The 11,317-nt window shown below is 42.0% G+C and overlaps 1 protein-coding gene across 1 annotated transcript in view; it reads right to left on the bottom strand.

Moving 5' to 3' along the window:
• The window catches only part of ALK (anaplastic lymphoma receptor tyrosine kinase), an 85,599-nt gene that overhangs the window by 20,995 nt on the left and 53,287 nt on the right, over window positions 1–11,317 (bottom strand). The window contains exon 2 of the mRNA XM_019549589.1: window positions 8,086–8,205. Coding sequence (XP_019405134.1) covers window positions 8,086–8,205 — 120 coding nt within the window. The remainder of the gene's footprint in view (window positions 1–8,085; window positions 8,206–11,317) is intronic.

The following is an 11,317-nucleotide window of genomic DNA, read 5'->3' as shown; positions in this document are numbered from 1 at the left end:
CAATGACCTCAGCTAATTCCCTCAGCACTCTGGGGTGGAGATCGTCCAGGCTGGCTGATTTAAATACATCCAGTCCTTCCAGAAGTTCCCTGACTAGATCCTCCCTGACCCTTGGCCTAAATGTGCCTACCCTGGGGCCTGAGGGAGTCCCGGTGGGGGGGCTGATCTGGTCCCTGCTCAGGAAAATGGAGGCAAAGAAGTTGTTAAATGGGTTAGCTTTGTCATCTGGTGTGACAACCAAATTTCCTAGCATGTCCTGCAGGGGCCCCACGTTACCTGGAACCTTCTTTTTGCCCCCTATGCGTTTAAAAAAGGACTTGTCCTTGATCTGTGAAGCTAGTCCCAGTTCCATCTCCACCTTGGCCTTCCTGACTGTCCCCCTGCATCTCCAAGCAACCGCAGTATAGTCCTCCCTGGTGATGGCCCATCCCTTCCATTGGGTGTACACCCCCCTTTTGGCTAGGAGACATTTCCGGATGCTTTTGGTGAGCCTTTGGTGCTTTTGTGCCCTCCTGCTCCCTTTGATCTGTGTTGGGATTACCACCCTTTGGGCTTGGAGGGTTGTTTCCTTGAGGAGCAACCACTCTTCTTGGACAACTGGCTCCCCTCCCCTCCGGGACCTCAGTGCTTCCCTGACTATTCTCCTTAGCTCATCGAAGTCTGCCCCTCTGAAATCTAGGGCTGCTGCCTTGCTGCAGGTCTTTGCCGCCTTGCGCTGGATGGTGAATTCCAGCAGGCGATGATTGCTGTTGCCCAGGTGGTCGAGCACCCGCAGCCCCCTCACCAGGTCATCGTCCGTGGCCAGCACCAGGTCCAACAAGGCGTCTCCCCTGGCAGGACTGTGCACCTCCTGGGTTAGATGGAGTCCTGCATTTTGGCTAGGAACCTACGTGCATGGTCAGACCCGGCTGACTGCTCATCCCAGCAGATGTCTGGAAAGTTCAGGTCACCCATGATGACCATGCCCTTTGACCTAACTACCTCTGTGAGTTGACTTAAGAATTCCTGGTCTAGCTCTTTCCCTTGGTTGGGTGGTCTGTAGTAGACCCCCACCGTTAAGTCTCTTTTCCCTTGACTGCCTTGCTTTCTAACCCAGAGCACTGCAGCGTGCCCCTCTGACTCTGTGCTACTTGATGAGGATGTGTATTCATCCTTAATGTAGAGTGCCACAGCCCCGCCTTTTAAAAAATATATCAAGTTTTGAAGCCAGGCTTACTTGGCTTCAGCACCAGTCCCAGGTGGCAGCCTGACCCTCCCCTCATCCAGCACACAGATCTGGTACAGCCTGGCAGCCCTCCCAGGGGTGTGAGCCCCGGGATCTGTGCCCCAACTTGCATGCCCAGGAGTGCTGGACTCCTCCTGGGTGCAGCAGCAATCTTCTCTGGCACTGGTCCCAGCCCATGCACGGCGCTGGTCCCAGGTGGAAGAGGACACCTGAACATCCCTGGGAGGAGTCTGGCACAATCCAGCAGCCTCCTCTCATCTGGCACACAGATCTGGGGGGCTGCACCCCTGGGAGGAGTCTGGCACAGCTGCATAGCCCTCCCGGGGCTGCAGGCCCCCGGATCTGCATGCCAGATGAGAGAAGGCTGCTGCTGGCAAGTGTCAGGAGTTTTACTTTGAACAGTTTGAGGTGCAGTTTCCCAGAAACTTCTGCACCCATCTCCTTGAAACTTGGCAAGCTTTATGCCCTCAGATGGGGCTATGATCCCTGAAATTTTCATCTAAACCAGGCAAGAAATGACAAAGTTTTGGGCATTTGCATGAGTCCCCATTATAGCCTATGGGCAAAACATCGAGATTCGTCTAAACAGCGAAACAGGACAGTGCTTTGAAATAATGAAATAAAACACTGTCCCTTCGAAATGGTGAAAAGGACATTGAAATAAAACTATGGTGTTTTGCATAGCCCTAACAAATACATGAGAATCTCAGCTTCCCTCAAAGGAAAAGAAAGTGCCCTTCTTCAAGCTGGGCTCTTTGTACCCACAAGGTTGTCTAACAACTCTCTCAATTATACAGCTGGTCCAACAAAATACATTACCCAACAAGCCTTGCTTCTCACATTCCTTAAGCCATCTTAGCTATACCACCACTCTGACCTCATTATGAATGGAAAAGTGAGTTCACAGCCCTCTTAGTTAATACAGGAAAGCATGAAAATATAACAGGCAAAGACATAAGGACTGCTTACAAATGTTTAAATAACCCCCTAAAAATGGCTTTATAGAAGCAGTGTGTTTTTTTCCAGCCTGGCTAACCTAACATCTGTATAGATTGGGTACTTCAGTGGAGCTTTTTGTCACTTTTATCTAATAGCTGATTGACTATGCTATTAGATAAAAGTGCCAAAAAATCCACACTAAAGCACCTGATATATAGACATTAGGCAAGACAGGTCCAACTAATGCAATGCCTCTTCTGGGCATGTGCTGGGCTTGGCATGGGGGCATGCCAAATTTGAAGTAAAGAGGTGTTTTGGGGTTTTTTTTTAATGTCTAAGCAGCCAAAATCTTTTTCTTAATGCATTCTCAATGTTTTGTAGGACCTGACTCACCATCTTGAAGTGTTTGGTATTAATAATACTGACTCTGAGACCTAGAGGTGCCAGCTGGCTAACTTGTACAAAGCCATGTATTTGAACATAGCCATATGTGGAAATTGAATGTGGAAGTCCTGGACCTCCAGTCATTTGCTCTAATTACACTGCCTCAGTGCACCTTTCTTAAAAGAGTTACATGGCTTTCACAATTTTCTACGCCAGTGTTGTTAAGCAGGTAGAAAAATATTAGGGACATAAATACATCTGATAGCACAAGGGGGGCACAATTTCTCTAGTCTGGCCAGTGCGATATAAACTAGTATTTTTAAAAGTTGCTCCTCTAGTTGTCATCTTAACATGATCCTTCCTTCAGTCAAGGAAGCTATAGGATGACAATAGTCAGAACAGCATGAGGAAGAGTCAAGTTTGATATTAGGAAAGAGAGAGGTTTAGGTTAGGTATTAGGAAAAACTCTTTCACTAGGAAGGTGGTGAAGCACTGAACATGCTACCTAGAGAGGTGGTGGACTCTCCATCCTTGGACGTTTTTAAGATTCAAAACCCTGGCTGGGATGATCTAGTTGGGGATGGCCCTGCTCTGAGCAGGGGGTTAGACTAGATGACCTCCTGAGGTCCCTTCCAAATCCTAATCTTCTATGATTCTAAGGTGAATATAAAACCACCCTTTCCAGCAAGGATTTTGTTATACTCATAGTTAATTCAGATTGACATTCATTTGGTCCAATTTTTTTGCAATAAGGTATGAATCCTTCCATGAAGTTAAATGAGCAATACTCAAAGTCACAAGGCATTCCCCAAATCCTCCTAGCCAGCTACTTGTATTTGCTTGTTTCTCTTGTGAAATGTGCACGTCTATTTAAGACAGAGCTTAAAAAAACTTAGCTCTATGGAATTACTTTCAATTTGTCAAAATTTCCTTCCACCATTTCTGAGCGCTGGCTAGGATTTATCTCGTGGCCCAGAGTTACTGCACGATTCAGTGAAGAACACCCTCAAAAACACTCATCAAGGCTTTAAGGCTGTCAGGAGGTGCCGTGGTCTGCATACTCTATCCCAGAGGCACTAATGACTTCTATGAGGTATCAAATGCTTTCTCCTACAATACTTTTGAGAGAGAGCAGGTTAATATTCAGCCAACCAGGACAAGAAATAAAATATGTGGATGAGTGCCCTTAATCATGTAAGCCTCAAAATACAGGTTCCATCAGTTTGGCACATGGAAGCTAAATGTCCTATAGTGAGCCAACATATGAGGAATGCTTTAGCAGCTAGCTGGCCCCAAACCTCCCTAGTCCTTGCCATGTGTGATGGAGTGAGCACTTCTTAATAAGGAGAAAGAATAAAGGAAAAACCTAAAATCCAGAGATACAAATGAACAATCTTTCCTCCCCACTGGGTAAATTCAATTGTATATTCTTGGGTTCTTGTTAAACAAAAATATAAACAACAAAAAACTTCTTTCTTTACAGGGTAGATAACGTTTTGCATCTCCAGGATGGCAAAGTGAATGGTGGAGGTAAAGAAGCAGATCTGGAAAACTGCTACCATTACCAAAATGCATGTTGAAGAGTATCATAAATGTTTTACTCTAAAGCATCTTCTCCAGTAGGCTGTGCCAATGGCCACTTCTATGCACGTATGCATGTAATTTCAGATATATGATCAAATATTGTACTTAAGAGAACCACTGTTGGATTAGCCCTAGTGTTTTGGGTTTTTTTAAAGCTTTTTTGCTCTGCTTTATTCTTAGTTTAGTAATTTTCTTTTTTTTGGTAAAAATGTAAATTTACTCAGCTTTTCAAAGGAATTGAAACATTCAAACCAGGTAATTAAGATGACTAATGTTTTCTTGCTTCAGCCAGTCATTTGATTTGAGAGGTCCCATCAGACAATTAGACAAACAAAGTTTAACAGAAGTTTTATTAAGTACTCAGTGTTCTTAATCACAGTACAATGCTTCAAGTAGTGATGAGAGTTCCTTTAAAGAGAGGATACAGAGCTCTAGTCAATGGCATGGGTTTTATTTCTTTGCTAGCGATTTATTATTGGAATTTGGACAAAATCACTTACCCAAAGAGGTAAGTGGTCAGGTTATTAGCCTGGGACTCAGGGAACTTGTGGCAGAGTAGGGAAGGGAAATTGAACCCAAGTTCTGTTTCTGTGCTTGCCCCAAACTGCTTCTATCTTGCCAGGGCCAAGAAGCTTGGTGTTTCTTGTATACTGAAACAGGACTGAGATCCTCAGACTAGGCATTCTCCTACCTCTCCTCCATGAGAGGCTCAGTGTAGTGCATATGCTCAAAGCATGTTTCTTGTATGCTCACCAAAATGAGCTTTGTACAAGTAGCATTCCAGAGCCAATTTCATTCCAAATCACAACTGGAGAAGAGGAGATGTGGGGAGGGGGAGGGGGAGGACACTTAGTTCAGTGGTTAGAGAACTCACCCAGGCTGTGGGAGACCCAGACTAAAATTCCTTTGTCAACCTGAAGGGACTCAAGCTTCCAAAGGGTGTTGCAAGTGTAAATACATTAAAGATTGAGAGGTACTAGGATGCTTCAGTGTTTGGCCCTAACTAAGTACCTTAGAGACTGAGTATTTACAGTCCTCCATTTTCCACTCCACACTTGCAAAACAGATATGCCCCTATCACAGAAGTGAGGGAAGAATTATTTGAAGGGCATTGAAATCCTAGAACTAAATTATTACTGCTTTATTCATTTTTAAATGCTCTGTCTTAACACATTTAAGAATGGTAACACAAACCCACCCTGAGCAACAAGTAATCAAAAGGAATCACAAAGGGGCATGTAACAAAGTGCAGGGCTCAGGGCTGAAGCCCACCTGCAGGGAGTTAGAAGGTAATAGCTTGCCTGCCTAGGAGTGCTGGTCCAGCTGACAGGGATGATTGCCTAGCCCTGGAAGAAGCTAAAAGCTCCCAAAGAGATGACACTGGGAAGATGAGAAGAAAGGTAACACTGAAGCACTGTGGTGAAGCCCTTGCCTTGGATAGAAGAGGCCAGAAGAAGTTTTGTGGATGTTCTGGTTATTCTGTTTAGTTTATGGTAGGAAAGGCTGGCTCCTGGACCTGGCTAGAGTAACAGCTGCCACATGGCAGCAGCATACTAAGGTTGGGGCGGGTTCATGTCAGGGTTAGAGGGGGGTAACTTCAGGAGGATACAGACCTAGGAAACAGAAGAGCTCCATAAGTACCCACAAAAACACTTCATATCAGTGTCTCAGTGACACTTACCCTGTGGATAAGTGAAGAGTTGAGTTGCAGTGTCATCTTTAACACTAACTTCCTGCAGGACCTGTGGCTCTTGGGGTGCAGACAGAAGTTAAGCTCCCCACTGGAACTGAGAAGGTTTTGCAGGAAGTGTCCCAGGTTGCAACAATCCCCTGGACCCAACAGAAGTTCACTGTTCCAGGGGGAGGGGAATCTAGGTGCTGGCTGCAGCTAGTTTCCCCTTGCAATGGCTCCTTTTCCCTCCCAGCTTGTCTCTACTTCAGAATGGAAGGGGGGAAAGGGAACAGAGGGAGCTCACACTAGGGGGTCCCCAGCCAGTGCTGGAGGGTGGGGTGGGTAAATTGGAACTCCCCACCTCAGGGAAGCTCCAATACACCCATCCCACCCTCCAGCAGGGGTTGAAAAACCCTCAAATTGAACTCTTTCCACTCCCTTCACACACCCCCGTTCTGAAAACAGCTTGAGGCTGGCAAACCAGTGCAGACACAAGTTACAGAAGAAGACCATCTGTTTTGAAATGTCTTCATCTGACCCCTCATGCAATGAGAGGTCATATTTTCACTGAATCCAGAAAACTGAAAATTGTCACTTCTGTCTGTGCCCTTGAGCTATAGAGGGGATGTCATAATACAAAATACAGAGATCTGGCTTTGGTAAAGGAACCATACTCAAGTCTCTAGACAGGGAGAGTAACATTAAGAAAGGGACTTATTTCATCTACACTAGTAGACAGTCTCATATGGAAAGCTCTCTTACATGCAGTTATTCCTTGGATAACATGAGGTAGAGGTGTGGCTTCACCTCACAAGCTAACGTAAGTCCCCAGCAGCATATTTGTCAAGGAGGCCAGAACATGGTCAGAACACATTGCATTCAAGGTGTTCTGGGCTGATGTCTCTGGGACCCATTGCCAAACTAGATCCACCAAGAGACCTGGAACCCTTGAGGTTTAATGGTGATGAAAAGACCCACCTGCTCATCTTCAAGATCCCACACTCTCTTGAGCCTCATATCCTAAAGAAGAAATACCTAGCCCTGATTCAATCTTCAAAAGAGCATAACTAAAGCAGTTATTGCTCACATAGACCTTTTAAATATAAAACATGATACAAAGAATTGCTCTCAGCCAATTCTGAACCATTGAGTAGGCCTGTATAATTGATTTCTTGACTTTTGTTGCAGAATGGTGGGTTCATCTTTGGTAGAAATTTGTCCTGATAGTCCAGTAACCAGCCGAAAGCCATAATAAATCATTTAAACTTAGATATGGTACATTTATCTCCATATGATGCTGTCAGATGGAACCACTCCACATGTTTTTAGTTTTGGGGTTTTTTTGTTAAGAACATCTTCTTCCCTTGGAATTGTATCTCTGAGAAATTTAAAGAGGTTATAAAGTAATAAAGGATAAATGAAAAATCATCCTTGCAGTCTCTGAGAAAGCCAAGGGGGAAAATTGTGCTACTGTCCCTTCTTGGATGAAACTGGTGTGTCCTCATCATTCAAGCAGATGCAACAGCTAGGAGCAGATATTGTATGCCAGTGAAAAGAGTATATATTGCACAACATAAAAGGTTGCAACATAAATTTGAAGAAATATGGAATTCCCTCTTATAGGTAGGTCAAACTTTTCCCTCAAGCAGATAATTACAGGCTTGGGGTAAGTAAATCTTATTAGTCTCTCACCACCTTATCGCCACACTCTCTACTCATAAGATACTGGTACTGGATAATATCTTCCTTCAGTCCCTTTCCTGAATGCTGTCTTTGGCACAGCCTTATCCTGTCCTGTTCCAATCAGAGCAATATTTTCTTGCTGATGGTGAACAGTACAACTGGTTTTGTGTTATCAGTAATTAAGTCAGGTCAAAGAACAGCCGGAACCAGAATCCCACATCAAAACTGTACCCCAGTTCAAGAAAGAATAATGCAACAAATCCAAATGTTGTAAATGAACTTTGTCTCAATAATGAGTCAAACACATCTTTGGTTCCAGACACACTACCAAAACCCTGAGGTATTAGTAATCTAACACACAAGTATTGGCCTCTGACAGCCTGTAACAATAAATAAGAGGTGAGTTTTGACTCTGACCTACTAAACTTGATCTGTTAACATGAACCCTTGAGCCCCAGCAGAACTTCTCTGGTTGTAGAATTCAGATCATAGATACTATGGCACGAATGGTTTGATCTCTATTATTCTGCAATATTTAGACTAAAAACATACTAGTTCTGTTAGGCATTTGTTTTGAACAGAATATAAACTGACTTACTGTGTTGCCCCCTGTGATGGGAGAAAGGGGAAGAGTCTTTCATGACCCAGGTGAGATTCCAAGCAGAATGATCAGAAGGAAGAGGAGGACTATTTGTTGGGGATTCCAAAGTGTTCAGACCTTTAAAGGCAAAGAATATACATGAGTGTTATTCACATTATATTTATTTGGATGCTACTTTTCAGGCTTAAGGATTGTAATGAGTGATGAAATGCAGACACCACTTGGGTAGAACAGTGTAGTAGCATACAACTATAATCTAACAGCTTTGAGACAAGTGTAGAATATCATACCCAGAGGAAATGGATAATTCAAATTCCATAGAGTTATATTTCAATCCAAGGCAGACTCAAATCAGGATTTAATAGATCTCCACTGCCTCTCTTCATATATGTGCAGAGAGAATATATCAATTGTTTTACATGTGAAAAATTATTCTTACTGCCCAACAGAAACACCAGCCTTTTCTTTCTTACTGTATTTCCAAGCTTTGCTTTGACCGCCAAGTGTTTCAAGCTTGTTATTTTGTTTATATCATCACTTAAAAGATCCTGCACATAAAGCAGATTAATTCATGCTCAGCTGGGTTTCTATCATGCAAATTTAAAGATATCAGGGATTAGGCTGTTACAATGACCCAGACTGTTCTGTGATGTTCTGTTTTTATCTTTATCCACTCTACAAGACCAGAATGGTTCCAGGGGTATGAGAAATGGTACCTGAAACCAAAGGGAATCCAAACAGGTGCAACAGTAATTCATGGGCATGAAGAATGTGTTAGTTTAAGGAATGTAATATTCCTATGTCATTTGCAGGGGTCTAGTTTTGATGATTACCATTATAAATTGAACATAGCAACAGTATAAGCAAGAAAAAAATCAAATCCTAGAGCTTTCATATAGAAATAAAGATTGTAACTCTAACCCTTCTGATTACAACAGCTTTAGGATATAAATGGACTTTATCACAGTAGTAGGGTCCCAGTGGTGTTGTAGCCATGATGGCCTAGAGAATATAGGAGAAAAAAAAGGATTTTTTGTGACATCTTTTATTGGACCAACTATACAGTTGGGAAGGCTGTTGGATGAGGGGGTTTTTTTTACCTGAAAAAAAGAGCCAACCACTAGCTGAGCTAAATGGCAGGGAGACAGCTCCACATAAATTAAAACAATCTGCTTGGAGGGATGGAGGAGTGTTGTGAATTAGGAGAGAAGAGGTGTTAGCAGGAGTCCTTATAAAACAAAAGTGCAGTATAAGGGCAAAAGCTAATCCAACAACTCTCCCAACTATATAGTTGGTTCAATAAGATACCACAAAAATGCTTACCTCTGTTAACAGTGTCATTTTTTCATTCACTGTAGAATGACAAAGTTTTGCTTCTTCATTAGCTAATGTCATATTGTCCCTTTGCCAATGTATAAATTAGCTGAGCATTATTACCTAGAATTTAGCAATATAACTATTCATGTAGTGGATCAAATTTAGGGTCCTGTTCTAGGCTTTCAATGGAGTTCTTTCCCAACATACAATTACAATATTAACACATAGTTGTGTGTTAACATAACTATAGGAGACTTGTGTCCTACCCTCAGGTAGGGCTTGAATTATGTCCTTAAATAAAATTTGATTATAAGGATAATCTCCAAATCAGACATCTGTTGCTAAGGTCAGATTTTATTTTGGAACTTTTACTTTCATTACACTAATATTGCTGGTCAAAGGAGTTACAGTGAACAAACTGAAGCTCTTGAAGCGTCTGACTCTAACTGACTCTATGGACTTGGAAAAGATTCAGCTTCCTAATGCTAATTCACATGATTTCTCAATCTCTAACAGCCATAAATGAACACAGAGATTTCATGCATACGTTCATGATCAAAACAAGTCTTGGATCTGAATCTAATGGAGCTCTTGGAAGTTCAAAATTTGTTTCTGGTCCCTATTTTCCTAAACAAATTATATTATCTCAGGTTATGTCCACCTAATGAATTGCAAACATGATGACCATGTATCTTTATACTAGCTTAACAGAATTGTAGCAGCAGTAGTGAAGACATACAGCACAAGCTTTAAAGTGTGCCAGAAAAAATACACTTTCCCAGAAACTTGGAAACTGCATTTCCTACCAGTGCCACCATTAAAAATCAAAAGCCAGCCCCATTACTATCCTGACTAACTGTAGGACACCGTTTGCCATACAGTATGTTGCCAAACAACATTAGCACTGAAGCATACCTCCAAACTGTTCACTTTTGTAAGAACAATGGTATTAGGTATATTTCACAACTACATATGTATTATTCCTCAAAGATTGCTTCAACCTACCATCAGCTGCAGTTAAAATGAAATTCATCTTGCCAACACACTTAGTTTTACAGCAAAAGAGTATTTTACCCTAATAATTGTACTCTATTTATGTGGTTGCTTACCCATTTTTGTTGTTATTAATACTACATCTCTATTTCAAATTATTGCCTTGGTTGTTTTAGTCTTAACTCAGAGAGAAGAAGGTTGTATCTGAGATTTTGAATCCTTCCTAATTCAGCTGTCCTCCAAGAAAGATATTGGATAACAGGGGGTTTTCTATATAGCGAAGAGGCTATGCTTTCATGATTTCAGGTCAGTCATAGGTCAGGGAAAAAGACCTTTTCTCTACCATTTTATTTTACCTTTAGGCTATTTTATGTCTTGAAAGATAAATTCAATAGGCCTACCACACATGTAGACGTGAGATGAAACTTTTTTGTCTAAACCTTACTAGAAGAAATTGTTTTGCAAACAGTCCACAAATAAGACATTTCCGCATCCTTATGGAATTAAAATTAAAGCCAAGAGGGGAAACAAGGAAAAAAAAAAAAAGAATCTTCCTCTCTCTCTCTAAATATGCCAGCTGCCCTTTCTGGGTCCATGTGTTATAGTGCTTTATCACTTTTCCACAGCAACAGTAACCTTTTAAATAAATGAATGAATTAGCAGCTGGAATCTGACAGCTTCATTTTTAGTAGCCAGCAGTTTAGCATGGTACAATAAAATGCTGAAAGAAGGTGCATTTCAGTGCACAAGCTTAAACATTCAAATCCTTCCTTTGCAGCACTATCTGATGTTTCTGCCAAAAGGAACATTCAAGGCCAAATTCTGACTCTAGAAACCTCATCTGTGCTATAACCATGCACCCGAGGGGAACGTCTGATAGGACTTTTTTTTTTTTTTTTTAACTTGTATAGAGGAACTT

The sequence above is a fragment of the Crocodylus porosus genome, unplaced genomic scaffold, assembly GCF_001723895.1.
Source record: "Crocodylus porosus isolate Cpor-Errol unplaced genomic scaffold, CroPor_comp1, whole genome shotgun sequence".
Lineage (NCBI taxonomy): Eukaryota > Metazoa > Chordata > Crocodylia > Crocodylidae > Crocodylus > Crocodylus porosus.
Note: the sequence above shows the minus strand (reverse complement) of the source record. Positions and strands in the feature narration are given on the sequence as shown.